Source organism: Anabrus simplex, chromosome X (genome assembly GCF_040414725.1).
Source record: "Anabrus simplex isolate iqAnaSimp1 chromosome X, ASM4041472v1, whole genome shotgun sequence".
NCBI classification, from domain to species: Eukaryota; Metazoa; Arthropoda; class Insecta; order Orthoptera; family Tettigoniidae; genus Anabrus; species Anabrus simplex.
Genome location: NC_090279.1, coordinates 90,446,723 through 90,473,365, shown reverse-complemented (window position 1 = coordinate 90,473,365; position 26,643 = coordinate 90,446,723). Strand labels below are relative to the sequence as shown.

The 26,643-nt window shown below is 40.2% G+C and overlaps 1 protein-coding gene across 1 annotated transcript in view; it reads left to right on the top strand.

Annotated features, from left to right (window-relative positions):
* The window catches only part of LOC136886809 (hemolymph lipopolysaccharide-binding protein-like), a 62,513-nt gene that overhangs the window by 13,525 nt on the left and 22,345 nt on the right, over positions 1–26,643 (top strand). The window contains exons 2-3 of the mRNA XM_068230862.1: positions 615–740; positions 18,068–18,203. Coding sequence (XP_068086963.1) covers positions 615–740; positions 18,068–18,203 — 262 coding nt within the window. The remainder of the gene's footprint in view (positions 1–614; positions 741–18,067; positions 18,204–26,643) is intronic.

Below are 26,643 nucleotides of genomic sequence, written 5' to 3'. Positions count from 1 at the left end.
CTCTGTCTTCGTTTCAAGCCATTTCTTCATGTTCCCTATCTCCCTTCTCTGCTCCTCCATCATGTCCTTTATTTCCTGCACCTTATCCCATTGACACTTCTCCTGCATAACTTCACTTACAACCACCCTGAGTGCGGCCAAATCCTCCGTACTATATTTTCCACTGGTATTTGGGCCTGGGTTTACTTCCACCCCCCCAATAACCAGTAACACTGCTATCACTGTCACCACCAGCACCGCTTCACTCATTTTCAATCCGTCCGTCACCAATCCACTCCTGGCCTCCTTCTTCTGCCTTGCCTGCCATTTCCCAATAGCGGCCCGGTACTGTTCAATGCCGACCATGTTTACAGCACGCACTTCGCAACGCAACCTCTCTCCTCGACCGCTCGAGCTAGACTCTACACAGGTAAATACTGCGCTCTGTTTTGTTAACTGACCATCAACGTTCTCAAACTGGGCTGAAGATCTAAGGTAATGTGTTTGTTTGACTGAGGATGGATAGATGAAATCGAAATCAGTGTTCTGCATTGAAGTACCAAATTTTCTGTCAAAACCTCCTTTAGACTGTCATTTCAGTCATAGATAACTGTTGAACTCTGTACCTTTTCCAGGTTCTCTTGCCCCTGATGCTAGCAGTTTCACTGGCGAGCGCAGATCACTGTGCATCGTCTGTGGGCTCGAAGTTGGACGTGTCTGTGCATGGCCGCAAGAACGCCAGTGGACATTGGATGATAACGGTACCGTGTGTTCTCAGTTGCAGAGTTGTGCTTCTGTGTTGGACGGATAATATTTTATGTTATAAATACACGTTCCTTTTGGTTTTGTATTCAAAATGTTTGCATGCGCCATTCGAATTTAACCAAACTTTCAAACCACAGTAATACAGTTTGTGATAGGTACTTGATATTATAGTGCATCAAACCACTGCCTCCACGATATACAGGCCTTTCTGTTGGTCTTATGACGTCACGAAAAGTGGTGAATTGTTTCCTCGGTCCGACCCGTGCAATGCAAGGACATAATGTGTGTGTACTTTTTAATTATGAAATATTCACAAATGTTGAATTAATATAACAGGCAAGATCATTGCCAACTGTAATCGCTTCGCAACTCGTAAGTCAGGTCTCTCTTATATTATCTAAGTAGGTTTGAAGTGTAATTGACGCGGTCGAAGCTCGAGGGTTTTACTCTTCAGTGTACCCAACGAATAATTAGTATGCATTAATACAAATATGGAGTCAATAATAATAATAATAATAATAATAATAATAATAATAATAATAGGGCAAGGCGGGTTCTAAAACAATGATAACGGCATCAGCATTTTCACAAGAGGTCAGAGGAGCCTAGTTTTAAGGCTAGCTGCCCTTCTCGACATGCCCCCTCCAGAAGGATCGCTAACCTCACAGCTGTTATCTCGACGGGACTTAGCCACGTGTTCGGAATTTTCAAAATGGAAATGAACCCTAACCTCACTGCTATCATCTTGACGGGTCTTTTCTTGTAGCGCGGCATTTTGAATTTCTCGACTCCATTTAGGTGAGAGCTATCCTCACAGCGCATAGTTTTAAAGCGAAATCCTAATGTTGTTATTAATACAAAAGAAGAGCTACCTAATAATGATCCCCGGTCTAGTTTGCAATGAATAACGGATAAGAGGATTAGATTAAGTAATTTTGTTCCGGGGTTACCCGTGGAACGCAGAGGTGATGAAAGAAGGTGCGGGTTTGAATGGATCTAACAACAGTGTCAAAATTAATTTAAAACTTTAACAAAGATTATATTTCTTTAGAATTTCAAAAATTAACAAATAACAACATAACAGGTAAGATTAGCGATTTTGAAACAAGTCAAGGAAAATACAATATTAGTGAATTCAACAGGTCCTGGGCTTCAAGACCCTCGCTTTACAATTCTGAGTTCCCAGCTCAAATTTACAAATGAGCACAAATTATTCAAGGGCAGAAATCCCCTAATTCAAGAGCACTTACTCTCCAAAATTCAGTATGTAGCCTTCCAGAGGCACTCTTTACAACTACAAAACTTTGAAGAAGAGCTAACAGGCTCTCAGGTTTCCAAGCGTACTCGAGGCAACATTACATCAATCTCGGGTCTCTCAAACCACCATTTAGAAATGGAACTTATTTCTAAAGGGGTATTAAATACCCAACCTACTGGGCCTTCGTGGAATAAATTAATGGCCCGACCACAAAATGAATGGAGGCGTATACTTGCACTCCTAGATATGAACGCTAAAACAACCTAAGGGGCTCTGGGCCAATGAAACAGGGGCTATTCCCAAACTACTGAGGTGACACGTATAGAAATTACTTTAACACATTACAGTAGGCAAAGCAGTGAGAGAAAAACGTAGTCACTCCAAACCAAGATGAAGGGGAGCTCGAGAGGGTAATTCACTCTCTATCCCCGATTTACAGTTAAAGATTTTGAAAATTTTCACATTAGCCGAAGAAGATTTACATTTTAGAAAAGTTTGTTACATAACAAAAGAGTCGGACCTTTCCCTCGGGTAAAAATGCGGAGATAGCAAGAAACAAAGAAGTTATGTGGCCATTACCTTGTAGATGTTCTGTTGAACAATGAAAGAGGCCACCTGTCTCCTGCTTTGACACTCACACTCAGTAAAATGACAATCAGTTGGGCAAGAAACGTGAAAAGCCGCAGTTTATAAACCCTCAGGGAAGGTTCGAGATCATTCAAGACTACACCAGCCACACCCTCTCAATTTAATTGGTCAACTCGAAAAGTAACACTCAAAATCGAACAAGAAACCTGTGATAGGTTGAAAATTAATTGCAGAAATTTAGGATTGGCTAGATTTAAAACTGGCGGAAATCAAAGGGAAATATTGCCAACCCAAAAATAAATGAACATCAATCAGTTAAGAAACCTAGAAATACAAAACTTCTTTAAATGATAAATTCTTCCACCTTGCACCAGGGTGCATGACCAGAGTTTTTAGTAGTGCCATCTGTAGAAGAATGTCTAAACTTCTTGATGCAGAGCAAACAAAACTTGTAGAAATTCAGTCAGTTTAGGAAACTTCATAATAACAAAATTTAATTATATTTCTGTAGTGACATCTTCTGAGTAATGTTCCAAGTTGGTGTAGTTTCAGTTTCACTGTTTTACCAATAGAGGAGTTCGTTTAGGCGCTGAATTTGAATGCGCGGCGTTGGGGTGTACCTCCCGGTACAAATTTAATAAATTATAATTACGTAATAACAATACATTAGTGACACAGATATAATTACGTTATTGTTATAACATCAATCTGGTATAGAGTTGTCCTCTGCACCTCCTGATAACATGTGAGGCACAAGTGTTACAATTATTTACTCAGGTTTTATGTTAGATAAAAAAGAGGAGAGTGGTAGATAAATAAAGAGGGGTCGGGTTAGGAGAAATGTAAAAAGAATTTAGAGAATATATGTTTTATAATTTTACATCGTGATTATAGAAATTAAAAATAGAATTTTAAAATGAAAGATGATGTAATAATATTTTAGATAATTTTCCCCTTTTTACACATAATTATTGTATTTAGAACAATGAAATATTCATGAATATTATATACATAAAAATATCGAGGCATAACAAACACCTATACGTTTTGTACACCTATGGTACACTCGTAAGAGAATAACTATTTCACTGACATTTATCTTCAAATAGAATTAATGAACATTTGCTCTGTTCAGTAGTAATAACATGATGTCTGTGTGATGGTATTCTCATTGTCCACAAAAAACTGCATTTGTAGATGCCAGTACATTACGATAGTGTTAAAATTGTAACTGGCTACCTGGGATTGAACGTAAACCTTTTGCCTTTATTAGAGATTGAGAATTTTCTGTCTCATACGCATACATTTTTGGTGCTAAACCAACAAACTCAGCCATGACATTCATACCACATTCACCTTTCATAAGACCAAAACTAAAAATAAAACAATGCAACATTTTTATTTCTTGTATTCATCATCATCATCATCATTAACGTCATCATTTGATTTTTTTATTTCTGAAAATGTCCTTACATATTCATTACTTTTCGAAAAAAGCACAATGTCACATACTCAATATGTGAATGAAATTAGAAATTAAAATATATTTATAAAACACTATTGGTGATTTTTATATTCATTATATATAGAAATATCAAAGAACAAAATTTCATCTATTAAATAATGTAGATAAATGAGGATGAGTGTCTCAGTAGGCCGGAGTTTGGAGACGGGGCTAGGTAATGGCCGCCAGGACATGACCAACAGGCACATATTTAATAGAGGGGAAGGTTTACAAGGTAATTCCCTCATAGTCGGGGCAGTAGGCCTCCATATTACAATGCTAAGTTACCTAATAAATTCTAAAATTCCAGAAAGTTATGAAAGAAAAACAGCCTTCTCTTACTGCCAAGATTTAGTGGCCTATGTGGAATTTACACTGGTTGCACTTGAAAAAGGCCAACCCTAATTATCCTCTCAGTACCTGGGTTGCTGACCAATAAAGTGACAGGTGTTAGGAAATCTAAATTAACACATGGCCCATGAAATCTGGGGCAAGCTTGCCCGCAGCTACAAATTCTTTTGCCATAGCCTGATCTCTGTCTTTTAAATTGGTGGGACTCCCACCACGATCATACCTTTCTCTAACCTTTTCACGAGAAGCTTTAAGGTTACTTTTAGCCTTTTTCCGTAGATCTCTAATAATATCGGGATCGATTGTCTCTGGTAAGTGACCAAAGATTAGAGAGAGGCGTGTTGGGAGAGTGCCGGGAGTGTCCGAGGACAGGTGCAGGCGACCTGCGCTTCGTGATGGAGGACGACACATACACCCAGTCCCCGTGCCAGAAGAATTAACCAATTATGGTTAAAATTCCCGACCCTGCCGAGTTCCCTGTGACCATGGAGCACGAGTGTGACTCATGAACAGCTGAATTTAAAGCAGAAGGTAACCAATGATCTTCGTGATGATAAGCAATCAATGCCGATCGAAGATTACGATTAACCCGCTCAGCCAGAGATGGTTGAGGGTAGTAAGCAGAACTTGTTACATGTGAAATAGACAGGTCAAAACAGACTTTTCGGAATAGGTTGGATGTTTAAGCCTTAGCATAATCGGAAACTATATATTGACAAGGAACAAAAGAAGCAAAGATAGTATTAAGATACGAAATAGTAGACTTAGCGGTGGCCAGCTTAGTCGGAAACAACCATGAAAATCTTGTGAAGCCATCTACACACACCAGAATGTATTTATTTCCGTTCCCCTTTGAGTAGTGGAGCAGTGGGGTTCCCAAACACTCGGCGTCAGCACTTTTCCTGCTGCGTCAGCACCCGAGGTCATTGACCCCGGCCAAATGTCATTGACCCCATGACGTAATGACCACGTGACCGTGACGTCACAACCATGTGCACTTGTTTTAAACAAAGCCATGTTCTCTTGTTTGTAAACAAAGCCATGTGCTTTGTTTGACAGCTGTCAGCGGCCATCTTTACATAAGAGAGCATCTTGACGGGGCTAAATCCTCATGGGTGCTACCTTAGTCACGTGGGTGCGCGAAACTTGAAATTCTACGTGCTTTTGTTTGTAAACACAGCCACGAGCAATTTGATAATTTCGATATTTCATGTTTCATGTTTATGCGATAATTTGTTCGAATGCTAGGGGCTTAAATGTAAGTTATGTATTTCTTATTTCACTTTCAGCATGACCCACATGCTTATAACGCTTGCCAGCAGATTCAGATAGTATATTTCCGAACAAAAATTTCTAGTTGCATGTTTATCCGATAATTTGTTCCACTGCTAGGGGCTTAAATGTGAGCAATGTATTTCTTATAGCGCTACGAGAACTGTTTACTTTACTTTCCGCAATAGATAAATGCTTATAACCCATGCCAACAGATTCAAATAGTATATTTCTGCACTAAAATTTCATGTTTTTCTGATAATTTGTTCGAGTGCTCGGGGCTTAAATATAATCAATGTATTTCTTATGGCACTAGGCGTTCTGTTTAATTTCCCTTTCACCGGGCGAGTTGGCCGTGCGCGTAGAGGCGCGCGGCTGTGAGCTTGCATCCGGGAGATAGTAGGTTCGAATCCCACTATCGGCAGCCCTGAAAATGGTTTTCCGTGGTTTCCCATTTTCACACCAGGCAAATGCTGGGGCTGTACCTTAATTAAGGCCACGGCCGCTTCCTTCCAACTCCTAGGCCTTTCCTATCCCATCGTCGCCATAAGACCTATCTGTGTCGGTGCGACGTAAAGCCCCTAGCAAAAAAAAATTCCCTTTCCGCATGAGCTACATGCTTATTACCCATGCCAACAGACTGAAGTAGTATATTTCCGAACCGAAATTTCAAGTTACATGTATATCCGATAATTTGTTCGACTATTAGAGGCTTGAATGTAACCAATGTATTCCTTGTGGCACTAGGCGTTCTGTTTAATTTCACTTTCCGCACGAGCTACATGCTTATTACTCATGCCAACACACTCAGATAGTATATTTTCGAACCGAAATTTCAAGTTACATGTTTGTCCGATAATTTGTTCGACTGCTTAAATGTAACCAATTTATTTCTTATGGCACTAGATGTTCTTATAAGAGACCACGTATAGCGGGGCCTATGTATAATCGCCATCTTGCGCAATCACCCATAGCCTTCATCTTTCTCCAAAAAGGGCCATGTACCCCCGCCAGCTTGTGCAATCGGCCATAGCCGCTATCTTTCTCCACAAGAGCCTGTGTATAGCCGCCATTTTGCGCAATCGCCCCTAGACCGTCTCGTAAGAGCCTGTGTATAGCCGCCATCCTGCACAAGCACCTGTAAGCCCTCTCAAAAGAGCAGCCGCCATCTTGCGCAAACGCCCCCAGGTCGTCTCATAAGAGCTGCCGCCATCTTGCGCAAGCACTCCTAGGCCGTCTCATAAGTGCAGTCGTCATCTAGCGCAAAGCGCTCCTATGGCGTCTCATAAGGAGCTATGTATAACCGCCATCTGGTGCAATTGTCTTCTGGAGGGGTATCTTGCCGTAAAACTAAGGATAGTCCCTTCAAGATGGTAGTTGTGAGGTTAGGCTCGCTCTCTTAGGCGTCGGGAAGGGCAACTAGTCTTTAAAGTAATGTTAGGCCCTTCAAGATAGCGAACGTAAGGTTAGAGTCGCTCTCTTATGCAAAATCCGCAAATCGACATTGCTCACCTACTATACATAGGAATCAATGACCTTGCATTGGAACCTCATTGCTACACTACTAGACCTCGGGTGCTGACTCATTTCCGGGAGGTGAACTGTCTTTGCTCTTCTACTGTCTCGTTATCTACGTAAACTCTGATGTGATAAGTTTGAAGAAGAAACATTCAATAAACTTAAATGTTAAGTTAAGCCTTTTAACAGTCACAATTATCCACAGAATCCTCCCAATCCTTATGAATTACAATCGCAAATACAACCTGTAACATTCGCTTTGCTCACCTAAATTGATCAGCTGATAGGTTTGGCGCGCTTTCTACAGTACGGCCTGTGTATTACGAAGGCAGTGATCAAACCAAAACCTGATTTACATGTGCTAACCACTAACGGATTTAAGAAGAGACAAGGAATAGCAGTGAAGTATCTCATAACAGAAGTAATTACTTACATGTGCCCCAAGGCAAGCAGCCTGCTTGTTCCCGACATGGTCACCGGATGCGCTAGGACTTAGTAGTTAGCAGAATTAATACTCACAGACTCTACTCTAAGGAGGCTGTGGATTTGGCCATTGATTTCAGTCAAGCAATCTCTGTATCGAAATCAACCAAATTGTGCTTCTTTGGGTTCGCCGACTGTTTGCGAAGTTTGTTAGTGTGTTTTACATATGTGATTGTGTTGTCGTCCATGGCTCAGGTTTCATGACAATGTTTCCCCTAAATTCTTAAGTTCATCTGCGAACAAGACGACAGCCACCTTGTTGTTTGTCGTTGATTGTAAAATTTCGTCTTGAAAGGTATACTGTGTTAGTTAACACCACCTGTGTGTCCTTTACACCAACTAAGGAACGGTAGCCATATTTTGTTAGTATTCAAGCATCGTATATTTCCAGTTTGATTTTCAACGTTTAAGTTACTTGTTCTTTGTTATTGTGTGTGTCAGACAGAAGGTAACGAACAATTGTCTGTCGCCTATGTAGGAAATCAGGTGACGCTAGATCCAATGTATTACTTTTTCTGTGAGATACGTCATTCGAGGATTCACGGATTTTGTGGTGGCATCTCTGATGTGGAAGTTCAGGATCTTACTAGCACTGCTGACTCGTGGATGTGCCCATCGTGCGAATTACTAAGAAATTGGCAAACTTCTCCCGTAATGTGCGCTTAGTTAATAAACCTGTCCCCTCTGCGATAAATTTGTTAAAAGTTACGAGAGGTCTTCGTATTCATTGGTCCCAAATCATCCCGATAAGCCTATTAAAGGAGACGGTACGATAACGACATCACGGGATTCTTTCTATGAGAAACTGACTTCGTGTAAGAAAAATATACATATGTTGCGCCGTATTCCCAAAGGTGCTGAGTACTTCGTCGCCCTAAAGTTTACGTCACGTAATAGAGCGTTGCATTTCAGAGAATACTGAGGACTGCTGGAGGGGTCTACTTCTTTCCGCTTAAATTGCTCTTCGAGTCCCTGATAAATCCCCAAATATAAAGCCATCTCTTGTAACCAGTATTAAGCATAACTTATAGGAATTTAAATTATCATCTCTCACAAAATGTTACTACTGATCAGAAATTCATATTGTAGAATATTTTATTTATCGTGTCTACTCTAGTTCATTTTTGGAAGGTGTGGGCTGCGGGTTAGAATTCACCCACGGTAACCTCTGTCTGTCGTAAAAGGCGATTAAAAGGGGACCGAGTGGCCGTCGATATAAGTGACCCTCATGAATGTCAACAGCCTCCTCCGCGGGTGGATGAACGAATTGAGCTTACGGCACTCTCTTGTCCTTGGAGTGAGAAATTGCCCCTAAAGGCGGATGAACCTATACATATTGGTCAACGGCATTGAATGGAGAAGGCAACGGGAAACCACTCCATTAACGATCCTAAGGATATCCCAAGTAGAATGCAAACAATGGGAGCTGACATTAATGAGGAAACGTTGACTACTGATCATGGATTTCGGAACCCTAGATCTAGCAGGAGAGGTAAGAGCGCTTCTCAGGTCATTAGCGAGCGAAATCACACTAAAACCGCCAAGAAGATGGGAACATGGAATGTACGAACGCTATTGAAAGCTTGAAAACTGGATGAATTGAAAGAACAGATGAGGAAGTATGAGGTAGATGTATTAGATATACGTGAAGCAAGGTGGAAAGGAAATGGAGACTTCTACAGTGATGAGATTACGGTAATTTAAGTTGCGCAGAGAAAAGAGGAAAGCATGGAGTGGGACTTATAATAAGAAGAAAATGGTCAAATAATATTTTCAGTACCTACCATGGCAGCGACCGATTAAAGATGGCGAAAATTAATAGTGCACCTCAGGACTTGGTGATAATTCACACATATTTCCCAACATCGGCTCATAATTTGGAAGAAGTGGAGACTATGTTTGAGGATACAGAAGTACTATTAAAACAAACTAAAGAAAAGATAATGTCGCTATAATGGGCAATTTTAATGCAGTTGTGCGATCCCGTACAGGCAACAAGACAGTAGGAAATTTTGGTCTGGGGGAAAGAAATGCAAGAGGTGACACTTCGGTAGATTCCTGCAGTAAAAATTATATGGTTATTACAAACACATTATTTGAAGTTCCTCTTAGAAGAGGTACACGTGGAAGTCGCCTGACAAAAGACGATTTCAGTTAAGGGCTTAAAGTCAGATTAGAACAAAATGCGGAAGAGGAAATGAGAAATGGACCAAAAGCTTTGCTGAAGAGATAGAAGAAAGTATGGAAAAGGGAAAACAGGATCAAATTTATAAGAAAATCAGTGCCCTTCACTACAAAATTGGAACTAAATCTCCAGTAGTAAAAAATAAAGAAGGAATATTACTGGTAGACAACGATAAGTTATGTGCTCGCTGGAAACAATACATGGAAGAACTGTACGGTGATTAGGACTTCAAGAATGAAAATAATCAAATTGAAGACATCAATGAGTGTGAAAGAGAAATGCAATGTCCTCCAATCATGAGACATGAATTTTAACATGCCATTCGGGGTTTGAATGTAGGAAAACAATCGGTGTTGATGATATCCCAGCAGAATTACGGAAACATTTAGGTATCAACATAAAGACCAATTATTCAGAGTAATAACTGAATGCTACGAAAGATGAATCGTGGCAGAAGATTTCACACAATGAAGAGCCATTACCATACAGAAAATAGGAAGGGCAGGTTACCGCACCGATTAGAGGACACCTTCATTATTAACACATGGCTCCAAGATACACATTCATATGGTCAAGAGAAGCATAAACAGGAGATAAGTATGTTGGGGAAGACCAATTTGGATTTAGAGAAGGCAGAGGAGCAAGAGAATCAATTCTGGCCTTACGCATGTTAGTGGAGAGAAGGATTGGAATGAATAGAACAACTTGTCTTACCTTCATTGACTCAGAAAATGCCTTTGACAATGTGAACTGGGAACTACTGTCTAGAACTATGAGCAAAATAGGACTGGACTGAAAGGATATAAGGGTGTTTAATCAACTGTATCTGAACCAAAGCACAAAAATAATCATCAAGCAGGCAGAAGAAAATCCAGTATTAGAAAAGGAGTTAGACTACACTGGCAGCAGAAAAATCTAACTGACTTGGAGGAAAATTTCTCCAAGCCAGAGGAGGAACCCTTTTCACTGCTAAGTTGGAATAAAATGAATGTAGAATCTAATAAAAGTGAAGAGGGAGAAGCTTTTCTTAAGAAACGGCTCTTTTCAGCATTGAAGTTTGAGTTATTTAGTGAATTGTGGTGTTATAATTTGGAATAGGCCTAATTATCATTCTAGTCCAGGTCATACTACTACTACTGCTACTACTACTAATAAGTAAGCCTCTGCCTTAGGCCTAAGTGTGCAACTGCTCATTCAAAACAGCGCGTCATAGTAGAAATCGAACAGGTGGAATACTATGATGAACCAGTGTGTTACGTATCAGCAGTATCAGAAAATGCACGAACCAAAGGAATGGCATGCTAAAGGAGAAAGATTTCAAACTACCCAGCTATTTCCAGCCGATATTCAATCAGTCTGTTATACTCGGTTCACAGTAGTAATCCCATCTATCGGATATGAGTGGCAGTATAAGGGACAAAGAACATCACAACAAACAATGGTCAATGTAATGATATTGCTGATCAATGTTATGCGCTTTCGACATTTAAGGCTTTCACATTTAGTTTTCTTCCGACTCTGAAATACCACTGTTATCACAGTCGGTACGGTAAAACTGAATGAAACATAAAAGATCGGAAATTGTACTCTCTATAATATTTGTTACGTAGTACTTTTCGACAGCACCAATAACACAGGTATTTGAAAATTAAATTTTAGGCACCTCCCCGTAGAATACATTTTCATCCAGCTTAGCCTCTAGTTTTTTATTCCCAACTCTAAATACCGATTTTCATTAAATTCTGCTATCCCAATTTCTCGTGGCTCGGCGTTGATATGGATTCAGTAAAAAAATACAAATTCATTAATATTTCTGTTATCACAGCTGGTACGGTAAAAATGTATGACAGAAATGATCGGAAATTTAATTCTATGAAACTTTAGTTATGTAGCATTTATCGATAGGACCAATAATAATATAAATATTTAAGAATTAAGTTTTGGGCCAACCCCTAAACTATCATTACTTTCACTCAGTGTGAATAAAATTATTTATCGCCTAGATTGTAGTGACTCATCCACAGACTTCTCGTGATGCGTGTACATACATACATACATACATACATACTGTACCAGTAAAAGAGACCGACTCTCAGATTAAATTTTTAAAGGGGCACGAAATAGAGATCTCAGGGTGAAAAACTGGATTAATTGTAGCTAGGGCTCGGTACAGGAGGTAGGGTCCTATCTACAGAAAAACTTTGACTCTGATTGTATAAGATTTTATTCAAATAAGTCATGAGTTTGCACATCACCTCTAAGTAGAAATGGACTGTCTTCCTCGTACTCCAATAGTATGGCTTGGGTTCTCCAGCTCACCAAGCCAAGCTGGTTGAAGCACGTTCCAGAAGACTCCAGGGATTCCAGGGACTCCAGATACTTCTGACAGAGGCCGCTGGACTGTCTGGATTGACGGCGAGTAGAGATGTCTCGAACTCTGAGGCCCGGGTTGAACCCCGATGATCCAGGCGATGTTGTAGATAGTCACGTATTACCTCAGTCCAATGAGACTGAGAGGATTGATGTTCCCAAAGTCACTAGTAGCACTGAGTCCATGAACACCTTGGATGATCAACTTATAAGCAGGGATCTTGATAATTGTACATCAAGACTTCCAACACTCCTAAAATGACATGAGTGGTATTAATAATTTTAGAGTTCATCACTAGGAAAATCTTCGTCTCTGAATAACGTTTGGCAACGAAAAATACAAGTCCCTTCTTGTGAAATTATAGTTAAAATCAAAGTTCATTACTGGCGAAGGTGCAAGTCTTTGCCTAAACTCGAACGAAAAAACATAAGTCCATTCACTTGGAAGTCTGAATATATTTAAAGTTAATCACTGGTGAAACTCATAAAGTCTTTGAGTGACCACTGACGAAAACACAAGTCCATTCACATAAATAAATTCGCTGACGAAATTTATAAGTCTCTTAAACCAACACTGGCAAATGTACAAGTCTTTCAGTAAATGCAAGTGAAATCCTGACTTTGTTCAAAGTCGTTGGGAAGTTAAAGTTCATCACTAGCAATGTTAATCAATCACTGTCTATTAGAAGAATGAGTTCCTTAACAGTTGCAAATATTCCACGTAAAAAACACAAGTCCATTTTACGAACACTTAGAAAAGTTCCCATCTCGAATACGCGTGAATAATACAAGTCCATTCAATGATCACGTAGAAAAGTTCTGGTCTCGAACTCATGAAAATAATACAAGTCCATTCAGTGAACACTTAGAAAAATTTCAGCTTCGAAGATGCGTGAATAATACAAGTCCATTCAGTGAACACTTAGGAGAATTCGGGTCTCGAACCCATGTAAATAATACAAGTCCATTCAGTTAATTCTTGGAAAAATTCCAACTTCGAAGACACGTAAATAATATTCAGTGAACACTTAGAAAAATTCGGGTCTCGAACCCATGGAAATAATACAAGTCCATTTCCTGAACACTTAGAAAACACTCGAAGTTTTATGAGTCCACTTTATCAAACTTGGAAGAATCGTCTTCCCACACTTGTATAATGACAGAGTTCCACGATGATAGTAGCAGCAGGAGTGTCCTCGCTGACTACTCAGCTGAGACTGTGTGTATAAGCTACAGTAGGTCCCCTTTTTATTCAATCCGGGATGTCTACGTCATAATACTGTTTGGTTGAATATCTCCTGAATCCCTCGATGGATTTGCTTGAAACTCGGGCATTGGGACGTTTAGGTGATCCCAAACAAGATGACATATCGCTCGACTCGCTAGCACAATTATTATGGGATTTCCAAATTTTCTCCATCGAATTCTCTAGAACAAGTGACGTGGAATCCAGAAAATACCAGTCAAGGCTGGCAACACGTGTTGAGACGAGCGGGCGGCCTAGCTAGCCCCTGTGGCTACGTCACAGCTCACAGTCGTCATACACTTCGCTAGCTGGTCCTCGCTGCTTGTAAACAAACCATCCGCGCTCGGAACATTACGCGTGGTAAATAAACGAAACTTATGCTCAAAATATACTTATGTACAGGTCGTAACTGGTACAATACATACATACATACATACATACATACATACATACATACATACATACATACATGCATACATACATATATGCATTCCTACCTTCACGAACGTCAACAATGTGTGAAAGCTAATAATGTATTCGTTCCCTCGTGGCGTCACGTGAATAGAGGAGTCCCTCAAAGCTCTGTACTCGGACCTTCTCTTATCGCACTCTTTGTGAATGGCGTATCATCGAATTTAAGACATTGCAAATACTGCATGTACGCTGTCGACCTTCAACTCTACACAGACTGTACAGCGCAAGACCTTCAGGAAAATATAGACTTACTAAACATTGACTTACAGACTGTTAGTGAATGGTCTGCTGCCAACGGCCTTCAAGTGAATCCTACAAAGTCACAAGTAATCTTTCTAGGCTATCAACATCAAATGGCAAGTATTAATAAACTTCCATTGCCGAGAGTAATCCGTCAGAATGTTGCAATTCCTTTTGTACCACAAGTGAAGAACCTCAGCGTTATCATGGACGAACGCATGATTTGGTCTGGACCAAATACTTTAATATGATAATACCGGACAGCTTGCTGTTTTCAGCGAGAAAGCCGATAGTGCTGCTACCTACATGGCTTGGTGTGACCAACTCTTCAAAAACATATTGCCATCTGCATGATTCTTGGCGCACTGCCGTGTTGTTTATAATGTATCAGTGTTTGTCACTAAATAATCTTACATTGCAGTTATATTCCAAGAAAAGTGTTATACGGTGAACAAATTACCCAGCAAGATAATGGGCGTGGGAAATTATAAGGACCGCAAGTATTACAAAAAGTAATGACCTTCCATCTGTGTTGAGGTTACATTCTATGCCCCTTATATTAAGAAATTCAATCAAATACCCTACTGAAATGTTAGTAAGACGTAAAACCAATAATATTAACAAATGTGCAACTCTAGTATACTCAAGCTTGAGGGTCCATATTGTTAAACAGTGCCATAAATTTCACAATCGAAAACTTGCAGGTCTGTAGCGTAATGGTTATCGTGGTAGTCTTGAAATTGAAAATTCAAAGCCATGAGTTTCGAATCCAGTCACCTTTTCTTTTACTGTAAGAAAATAACAATAATTTCCTTTACGTCCCACTAAGTACTTTTACGGTTTTCGGAGACGCCGAGGTGCCGGAATATAATCCCGCAGGAATTCTTTTACATGCCAGTAAATCCACCTACACGAGGTTGACGTATTTGAGCACCTTCAAATACCACCGGACTGAGCCAGGATCGAACCTGCCAAATTGGGTCAGAAGACCATCGCATCAACCGTCTGAGCCACTCAGCCCGGCGTAAGAAAATTATTTCAGTGCATTATTGGCTTGAGCACCAGTCCAATTAATGTAAAACGTGTGTATGGTAATTCTTCATGCATTAATTTGTGACAGAGACTTTAGAAAATTCTGGACCCTTCATCCTTGTCAGGAACATCGTAGTTCACTCACGTAACCCCAATATGTGTTATAAATTATGTATTTTTGTCTTCAGAGGTAAAACAGAAAATTCAAAGAACGGCAAAAGCGAGATAGCAGCGTGAGGTTGAGTTGCTTTGTAGAGTTCGGAAAGATCGGCCGTACCGAAGAAGAAGAAAGAAGTCAACATAATGGACCAAACAACTGTTTCTTAATTATAGCTTCTTCTCTTTCCTAAAATCTTAATAAATCATGGATGTTGTTAGGTTATCTGTCCCCGTTGGCTCTTTGGCTGATTGGTTAGCTCTTCGTGCCCCCCCCCCCATTTATGATACCTTCATTCTTTGGAGTGTTGGACTTCTTCCATTTCCCTTCTAAAACCAAACCCCTTGGCACTACAGCCCTTGAAGTGCCTTGGCCTACCAAGCGACCGTTGCTCAGCCCGAAGGCCTGAAGATTACGAGGTGTCGTGTGGTCAGCACAACGAATATTCTCGGCCGTTATTCTTGGCTTTCTAGACCGGGGCCGCTATCTCACCGTCAGATAGCTCCTCAGTTCTAATCACGTAGGCTGAGTAGACTTCGAACCAGGCAAAAATCCCTGACCTGGCCGGGAATCGAACTCGGGGCCTCCGGGTAAGAGGCAGGCACGCTACCCCTACACCACGGGGCCGGCCCATTTCCCTTCTGATTAGTGTTAATAGAGGATGGCTGGCCAGTTGTACTTCCTTTTAAAATAATCACCACCACGGAATGGTCAGCGTACTGACCTTCGGTTCAGAGGGCCCTGGTACGATTCCCGGCTAAGTCGGAGATTTTAATCGCGTCTGTTAATTCCTGTAGATCGAGGGCTACGGGTTTGTGTTCGTATTCATACGCATCTTCAAGTATATACAACACATCATGCAAAAAACAACCACAAAAACACTAGTGAGTACGGTATATATCCCTCCACATATGATTGCTGTTATGAAAGGCATCCGGCAGGAAAACTAGGCTAAGTCCATACAAAATCCTGCGCTAGGTAATTGAGAAAAGGTTAGAAAGAAGAGGAGAGTGTAGTTATTAAGTATTTCCCCAGAGGCTGGGTGGATCCTCAAACAGATTCTGCTTTATAATTTTTAAGACATAGCGAAAGGCACGGCTAACATAATGCTCGTTTGGAAGTTTATGAAGGAGGCATTTCATATTTTAAAATTTCGTTCTTAATTATTGTGATTATTTAATTATTTTAACAAAAATATTTCCAATGAGTGTGGTGCATTCCTCTCAGCTGTAGCACTAGCACAGACAAGTACGCAGTTCACACCAACACTCTAGATGTCACCACCATCGCTGTTCGCACTCCACTCAATGCTGTTGAGATACAGCTGTCCGGTATTGGTGTATTAAAGTATTTGGTCTGGACATATCTTACATATCTGCCAAGAGGTTTTATCTGCTCTTCATTCTTTATATAAATATTTATTTCCAATAAAACTGCCTGGATCTATAAAAAGTAGTCCAGCCAAGTCTTATCTATTACTACACAGCCTGGAGCCATAAGAAGTAGTCCAGCCAGATCATATCTACTGCTACAAAGCCTGGAACCGTAAGAAGTAGTCCAACCTGATCATATCTACAGCTAAAAAGCCTGGAGACTTAAGAAGTAGTCCAGCCAGATCATATCTACAGCTAAAAAGCCTGGAGCCATGTTAAGTATTCCAGCCAGATCATATCTACTTCTACACGGAGCCGTAAGAAGTAGTCCAGCCAGGTCATATCTACATCTACGCTGCTTCGAGCCATAAGCCAGGTGATATATACCGCTACACTGCCTAGAACTGTAAGAAGTAGTCCAGCCAGGTCATATCTACATCTACGCTGCTTCGAGCCATAAGCCAGGTGATATATAGTGCTACACTGCCTAGAACTGTAAGAAGTAGTCCAGCCAGGTCATATCTACATCTACGCTGCTTCGAGCCATAAGCCAGGTGATATATACCGCTACACTGCCTAGAACTGTAGGAAGTAGTCCAGCCAGGCTATATCTACTGCTAAACTGCCTGGAATGATAACAAGTACTCCCTGTTATCTTTGATTTGCTGTTGATTTCCTCCACTCCTAACTTCTAAAATTGGTATTTCCTGTGTTAAGGAGATATTATCGAGGACTTAGAGTACGTCTTCAGTCTTCTTGGTGAGCTTAAATATTTCACAGCTACGCAGAGCAACCGAACACCAAATGCTATTTAATGTTTAAAAGTTAATTCTCGACACAGTTACGAGTTACCTCGCAACATTGGTCATGAGACTTCAGAAGCGTCGTTGTTGGAAATGTTGTCAAATTTTACAGCAGGAGGATGATGCCCAGAAAACCCGAAAACTCGTGCTTTATAAACACACGAACAATACACTGAAGAAAATGACTCTGCGATTTTCAGAGTAATGTCTCAGAATAAGGAACAAACAACACGTCTCCAATTACCACTCTATGCTACGGCGAAACGTCGAATAAAACACCAATCATCGTTGTGTGATGTGGTAGATGGGCATAATGGCATTTCTTGTGACGTGCGAAAAAATAAAAAATAATCACGAGTGTGATGAGGCAGGATTGTTCCAAATGCGTGCTCCATATCCACCTTGGAATTACAGTGGATTGTCAACTAAGTGTAAGGTCTATGTCTAAGGTTTGCGATCTTCGTTACAGGTTGACACGCGGCGATTGACATCGACGGAGAACCAATGGGAATTAGCCGTGAATGTCCACCAAGAAAGAAGATCATGTGATAGCAGTGAAATTGAGCAGCTTGTTTCGGTGACTACTGTACATCGACCAGTACACGGTAAGAGCTAGTGTTGTAATGAAACTCTCATACACACTCGGTATCCCTTAACTCAAAGCAGTAGGACCCCAGTGTTTGTGGGCGGTTATCAGCTAGGGAGCGTGCTCGTGTTAGTCTCCTACCTGTTCGATATAGGAGACTGGACAACGCGTTCTGATATTCCGGAGAGGATTGGAATTAATTACAGGGAACGAAGAATAATAGAAACTGTAGTGGTCAGAATAATGGAAGCAACAATCCGCCAGCGAGCGGGCAGGTGTGTAGTCTGCCTCTCCTACATCTTACTGTGTATATAGCGCAGGCAATAGTAGTCATTGTTCTGGAGGAAATCAAAGAAATACTAAATAAGAGCAGTGGAATGTAGTAGATAAAGTAAGGTGAAGCAGGTGATATTGGACTAGGAATTGTACTGATTAAGGAGGTGGAGGAATTTGGGGAACTAGGAAGTAGAATAACCAATGACAGGAGAAGCTAGCAGGACGAAACCTTCTACTCACCATGAATATACTATTCAGGCCGTCGTTTGTGGAAGTATTTGTCTGAAACGAGATACTGCATGGGATAGCAACATGCTAAGCAGAGAAAGTGAGTAGAGGCCTTTAAAATGTGGGGTTACAGAAGAATGCTTAAGGCAAGTAATGGAAACTCGTGTCCTTGCCTTGAGGGCGTGCAGTTTTTACCAGCCGCACTCTCAATGGAGGTGAGCATATTTAACTATATACCTGTCGTCCTGCCAACATTAAGTTTCTCAAAGCAGTGGGTATAAAAGGGTGGGCACACTTGAATTGCAAGTAATTGCGCTAACCGTTACACTATGGAGCTTAAGACGAGATTGGACGATCATAGCACAAACGAAGAGCAGGCAACTGTAGTCAATACTCAATCAATACTGATCTGCATTTAGGGCAGTCGCCCAGGTGGCAGATTCCCTATCTGTTGCTTTCCTAGCCTTTTCCGAAATGATTTCAAAGAAATTGGAAATGTATTCAACATTTCCCTTGGTAAGTTATTCCATTCCCTAACTCCCCTTCCTATAAATGAATATTTGCCCCAGTTTGTCCTCTTGAATTCCAACTTTATCTTCATATTGTGATCTTTCCTACTTTTATAAACGCCATTCAAACTTATTCGTCTACTAATGTCATTCCACGCCATCTCTCCGCTGACAGCTCGGAACATACCACTTAGTCGAGCAGCTCTTCTTCTTTCTCTCAATTCTTCCCAACCCAAAAATTGCAACATTTTTGTAACGCTACTCTTTTGTCGGAAATCACTCAGAACAAATCGAGCTGCTTTTCTTTGGATTTTTTCAGTTCTTGAATCAGGTAATCCTGGTGAGGGTCCCATACACTGGAACCATGCTCTAGTTGGGGTCTTACCAAAGACTTATATGCACTCTCCTTTACATCCTTACTACAACCCCTAAACACCCTCATAACCGTGTGCAGAGATCGGTACCCTTTATTTACAATCCCATTTATGTGATTACCCCAATGAAGATCTTTCCTTATATTAACACCTAGGTACTTACAATGATCCCCAAAAGGAACTTTCACCCCATCAACGCAGTAATTAAAACTGAGAGGACTTTTCCTATTTGTGAAACTCACAACCTGACTTTTAACCCCGTTTATCAACATACCATTGCCTGCTGTCCATCTCACAACATTTTCGAGGTCACGTTGCAGTTGCTCACAATCTTGTAACTTATTTATCACTCTATAGAAAATAACATCATCCGCAAAAAGCCTCTCCGATTCCACTCCTTTACTCATATCATTTATATATATAAGAAAACATAAAGGTCCGATAACACTGCCCTGAGGAACTCCCCTCTCAACTATTACATTGTCAGACAAAGCTTCACCTACTCTAACTCTCTGAGATCTATTTTCTAGAAATATAGCAACCCATTCAGTCACTCTTTTGTCTAGTCCAATTGCATTCATTTTTGCCAGTAGTCTCCCATGATCCACCCTATCAAATGCTTTAGACAGGTCAATCGCGATACAGTCCATTTGACCTCCAGAATCCAAGATATCTGCTATATCTTGCTGGAATCCTACAAGTTGAGCTTCAGTGGAATAACCTTTCCTAAAACCGAATTGCCTTCTATCGAACCAGTTATTAATTTCACAAACATGTCTAATATAATCAGAAAGAATGTCTTCCCAAAGCTTACATACAATGCATGTCAAACTTACTGGCCTGTAATTTTCAGCTTTATGTTTTTCACCCTTTCCTTTATACACAGGGGCTACTATAGCAACTCTCCATTCATCTGGTATAGCTCCTCCAACCAAACAATAATCAAATAAGTACTTCAGATATGGTACTATATCCCAACCCATTGTCTTTAGTATATCCCGAGAAATCTGATCAATTCCAGCCGCTTTTCTAGTTTTCAACTTTTGTATCTTATTGTAAATGTCATTGTTATCATATGTAAATTTTATTACTTCTTTGGCCTTAGTCTCCTCCTCTATCTCGACATTATCCTTGTAACCAACAATCTGTACATACTGCTGACTGAATACTTCTGCCTTTTGAAGATCCTCACATACACACTCCCCTTGTTCATTAATTATTCCTGGAATGCCCTTCTTGGAACCTGTTTCTGCCTTAAAATACATATACATACCCTTCCATTTTTCACTAAAATTTGTATGACTACCAATTATGCTTGCCATCATGTTATCCTTAGCTGCCTTCTTTGCTAGATTCAATTTTCTAGTAAGTTCCTTCAATTTCTCCTTACTTCCACAGCCATTTCTAACTCTATTTCCTTCCAGTCTGCACCTCCTTCTTAGTCTCTTTATTTCTCTATTATAATAAGGTGGGTCTTTACCATTCCTTACCACCCTTAAAGGTACAAACCTGTTTTCGCATTCCTCAACAATTTCTTTAAACCCATCCCAGAGTCTGTTTACATTTTTATTCACGGTTTTCCACCGATCATAGTTACCTTTTAGAAACAGCCTCATGCCTGCTTTATCAGCCATATGGTACTGCCTAACAGTCCTACTTTTAAGACCTTCCTTTCTATCACATTTATTTTTAACTACCACAAAAACAGCTTCATGATTACTAATACCATCTATTACTTCAGTTTCCCTATAGAGCTCATCTGGTTTTATCAGCACGACATCCAGGATATTTTTCCCTCTGGTTTTTTCCATCAATTTCTGAATCAGCTGTCCTTCCCATATTAACTTATTTGCCATTTGTTGGTCATGCTTCCTGTCGTTCGCATTTCCTTCCCAATTTACATCTGGCAAATTCAGATCTCCCGCTACAATCACATTTCTTTCCATGCCGTTTCCCACATAGCTGACTATCCTATCAAATAATTCTGAATCCGCGTCAGTGCTACCCTTTCCCGATCTGTACACTCCAAATATATCAAGTTGCCTATTATCTTTATAAATGAGCCTTACACCTAGAATTTCATGTGCCTCATCTTTAACTTTTTCGTAGCTTACAAGTTCTTCTTTCACCAGAAAGAACACCCCCCTCCCACCATTCCTATCCTATCTCTACGATACACACTCCAGTGCCGTGAGAAAATTTCTGCATCCATTATATCATTTCTCAGCCATGATTCAACTCCTATTACAATATCTGGTAAATATATATCTATTAAATTACTTAATTCTATTCCTTTCTTTACAATACTTCTACAGTTCAACACTAACAATTTTATGTCATCCCTACTTGATTTCCAGTTCCCTGTTCCCTTATCACTGCTCCCTAGGCCATCCCGTTTCCCTGAATGTACCTCCCTATTACCCTTCCAAACAAATTTCCTAACTTATACGTACCACTGCGGTTTAAATGAAGGCCATCCGAGCGCAGATCCCTATCTCCTACCCACCCATTAGGATCTAGAAATTTCACTCCCAGTTTCCCACATACCCACTCCATAGTCTCATTTAAATCCCCAATCACCCTCCAGTCAGTATCCCTCCTACACAGTATTCCACTAATAACAATCTCCGCTTTCTTAAACTTCACCCGTGCTGCATTTACCAGATCCCACACATCTCCAACTATGTTGGTACTTATATCAGCTTGCCTTACGTTGTTGGTACCAACGTGAAACACTAACACCTTCTCCTTCCCCTCCTCCCTCTCTTCTACTTTCCTCAACATCTGCCTCAACCTAATTCCTGGATAACATTCTACCCTGGTTCCCTTTCCTCCACACACTTTCCCCACGTGTCTAACGATGGAATCCCCCATGACCAGAGCCTCAACCCTACCCACCTCATTTGATCCCCTCCCCTCCTGGTCAGCCCTATCTTTCTTGATAGCTGCAGAAGCTACTTCCTTCTCCCTTTTCTCCTTCCCATGACCCCGTTCCACCTGTCTTTTCCTATCCTCTACTCTACATTTCCCTTTCCTACCTTTTCCCTTCCTCCTACTTCCACACATCTAAGCAACAGTTCCCTGTCCGTCATCTTCCCTCTGTTGTTCTACCTGGAGTGACTCGTACCGATTTCGCACAGACACCTGTCCTGAATTCTGATCCTGAATAGAGCCCTTATCCTGCAATCTCCTTCCCCTTAGAACATTAGACCACCTGTCTTCTACATTTCCTCCCTTTCCTTCCCCTCCCTCGTGTACACCTACTGTAACCTGTACATTGTTTGAGGGAGTCCTATCTTCCTTCCTGTCTTCTGTGAGAATCCTAATTATCTCCCTCAAACGTTCCAACTCCTCCCTCATACCCCTTAATGCCTCACCACACCCACAATAAGTACACTCGCGCTCCTTAGCCATTCTTTACGGGGAAAAAATTTTAAATTAAAAAATAAAATAACTTATTTGCAAAAAGAAATGAACGGAGGGATATATTGTCTGGGATAGTACACAACAATAAGGTAATTAATATACGACTACACTAGAATACTACTTAGTCGTGCTCTATTTTTTTTTATCCTACAACCCCTAACAGGATAAAAACTGCTGTTAATTACCGAATATCGAAAGTAATACACAAGAACTACACAATTCCAAACTGCAATCAAGCCTATCCTAATTTCAACAACAGTATTTTTGTAACAGTTTCTACGGATACCTCTACTACACCAGTACTACACAAATATTTTACAATAATAAAATAAGCATACTAAATTCTAATAGGATATTACTCGTATACTACTGTGCAGTACACTACAGTAATTTTTAAACTACTTTCAGACGTATCCTAGTTACGATACCGGTACCGTACCGTATGTCACTACTAAGCACAACAGAAATAAAATTTGCAAGAACTACTGTACTCAAAGATTACCAACGAAGCTAAATGCTTAGACAAATTATTATTAGTATTACGGTCTAATAGATACACACGAAATATAACACACGAATATAGCAGGCAAGATACGACACTATCTAAATATACTGTATCTATACTACAATGTATCTACACTACACTACACTGCGTCTGTTTAAATGCTTAAGTATCAAAAGGATTGCCGTACACGAAGAAAAACACGAATATAACTGGCAAGATACTATCTAATATATTATACCTTATCTTCACTACAATTCTCCTGAAATGTGGCTATGTGTTTATTACAGCTGGTGGATTACTATTATTTTCCCTACTCCACGGGACGGAGAAAAAAAAAAGTGTCCTTAATTAGGCCTACTGAAAAATACGAAGTTGTCTACAATAATTTCTCAAATATTTATATCAAAACTACTACTACTCCAGGGACTTGAAGTGCAATTACTGGGATATATGAACTTTATTATTATTAGCTAACCGCTCATGAATAATGAAAGATCGAGGGAGCGAAATATAAATTACGGATACTAACTACCTACTCAGAAGTACAAATGAATGGAATACAAGGTCAGCTGATTTTTATTTATATTTACTTGACTACACTACACCCATTGTTCACGACTGTAGCCAACAATGCAATATTTGAATATGAGGAACGATAATAATCAATAACAATACAAAGACTGTTAACTATTACCGTGTAATCTCTTTAACTTCTTTTTAAATGGAAGTTTACAGGCGTATCGTGTTTTTTAATGTAGTAAATTTTTACCTTCGCGATAGTTTGAACGTATATCTATACGAAATACCGGAGAAGTTGCTGCAGAAGTTACGGTACTATTCCTTATGATAATCTGCCTTTGTAAATACAACCAACGAACCTACAGATATTTACAAATATTTTTGAAGTTAATATTATTACCTAAAGTATTTCCTAAACCTAAATTCGAAACAAGGTACACCTAGCTAGCCTACTTAACCTAGAAAACGTAATTTACTGAATGCCAGCTGAATTACTTGTTACAAAATTTAAATAAATATCACTACTCCCAATTTCTACCAACAAGCACTAAACACTACTATATAAACAGCACTAAATGAATCAGATATACACAAAATTAAGCTATTTCAATAGGTTTTCACTACTTTATCACTACAATAATGCAAGAGCTCTCTCAACAGCCAACCGTTCTCAAGCGCATCCAACAATAACAATATGGGATAAGCTTAGGGTTTCGACGGAGAACAGGAACAATGTACAGGGTGCGATGGGAGGGGAAGTTCCGAAAGACAGGTACGCTAACTTTTTCAGGGGAAGGAAACTGTGGGGAAAGGGATCAAGACAAGGGGAATTTTCACTAGAGTATCTGTGAGGCACCGCTGGTAAAACACAGAGGGAAAGAGGGGGAATTGAAAGTGTTACAGGTAGTAGGGAGATCAGAGAAAAGGGAAACATAGAGTAGAGGGCGTGAAAGAGGATCAAGAGAAGGAGAAAATGGAGGATGAAGTAGGATCTGCGAACATCAAAGAAGATTAGGGAGAGTAGTACGGGAGGGGATCTAATGAGGTGGGTGGGGTCGAGGCTCTGGTCATTGAGGACTCTATAGTTAGGCTCGGGAGAAGTGCGTGGAGGAAAGGGAACCGAGGTAGGGGAGTTAGGTTAAGTCAGAAGTTGACGAAAGAGTAGTGTAAGGATTGTGTGGTAGTTTCAATGCTGGTACGAACAACGTACGACAAGCAGGAATAACTACCGACATAGAGTGGGATCTTGTTATGAAGCTGAAGGGAGATAAGATTATGATTATTTGGATACTTTCTAGGAGGGATATTGAGTGAAGGGGTACTTTAGATGAAACTAAGGAGTAGGTATGTGTGAGACTGGGAGTGAGATTTGTAGTTCATGTGTGTGTGTAAGTGATGCGGAAATTTCTTCCGGAATTGGAGTGTTTACTGTTCAGATAGGATGCAATGGATACGAGGGGAAGTATTTATACGGACGAAAGAAGAATGTGTTATCTATTAAAAAGTTAAACTTGAAAAGCGTGTTCAGAAACGATATATTCAGGGTGTAGGCCTACTGACATGGTTGGCTTGATGCAGACGAGGAAATATTTGATCAGATGTGGATAACGACAGAGAGTATAATGTGATTGTAGCGAAAATGTTAGTATGTACATTAATTGCAATTCACAGACAGAGGTGGACTTCCATTGGTCTCTTGGTGTAGCGGGTCCTTCAGTTTCCTGTCCGTTGTGGCTCTTGCCTTTCTTTTGGCGACAGTTTCGTTCGGTTTTTTTTCCTTTGTGGTTAAAAATGAGCGAGGAGTGTTGCTCTGAAGGAGAGCTGGAAGGAACAAACTTCCATATTGTTATCCCTTCGTCCCTGAACTTCTATACCCAGAAGTTTGAAATGAGCAGAGACCTTATTCTCATCTCCTGTAAGACCACTCTACCGGAATTAAACCTGTTGAGTAAGATTTATGATTTCCTTTCACTTTAAGCTGTCCCTGACTTTCAAACAACGAGGAAGGTTATAATATGGTACTCGGGCTGTATCAAAAATTTTAAATTCCTTTGAAGGTTGAAAATCTAAGAATGTTTCCTGTTTTTAGCATTTTGAGTATCCGTAAGCAACACTAAGTTGTGGGAGATCCTTACATCTCACTGCTCGGTGAATGCTGGGATGGTACCTATTTGTCAGGGTTCCCTCACCAAGTGTCAGATCATACGGTGATCGTCTCACTACTGCAGGACAGCAAGAGCAGGCCATATGTTGTTAGCTGTGTTCCAAACAGAATGGTTCACACGTAACTCTCCTACGGGAGTTTCCAGTGAAGACTTCCAATACACGCCACCACCAGCGAACCATGTCCTATAGTTACAGACATTTCCTCACCTCAGAACTCGGAAATTTATGTTCACATTTTCTTTCAGGTCAGACCGAATATTAAATTTTTGATTTTATACTCATAACTTATTTACGTGGCATCAGTTATAAATGAGACGATTTAGAGCTTGCTGTAAAACCAAGGTTACTGTCGGTAAAACTGACAGCTGGAATGAATGCCCTGAGTAAAGGAGACCTAAGATGTAATATTCCCGTTGCTTTATAGCCAAGCTTTGAAAATACAGCAATATGTAGTGA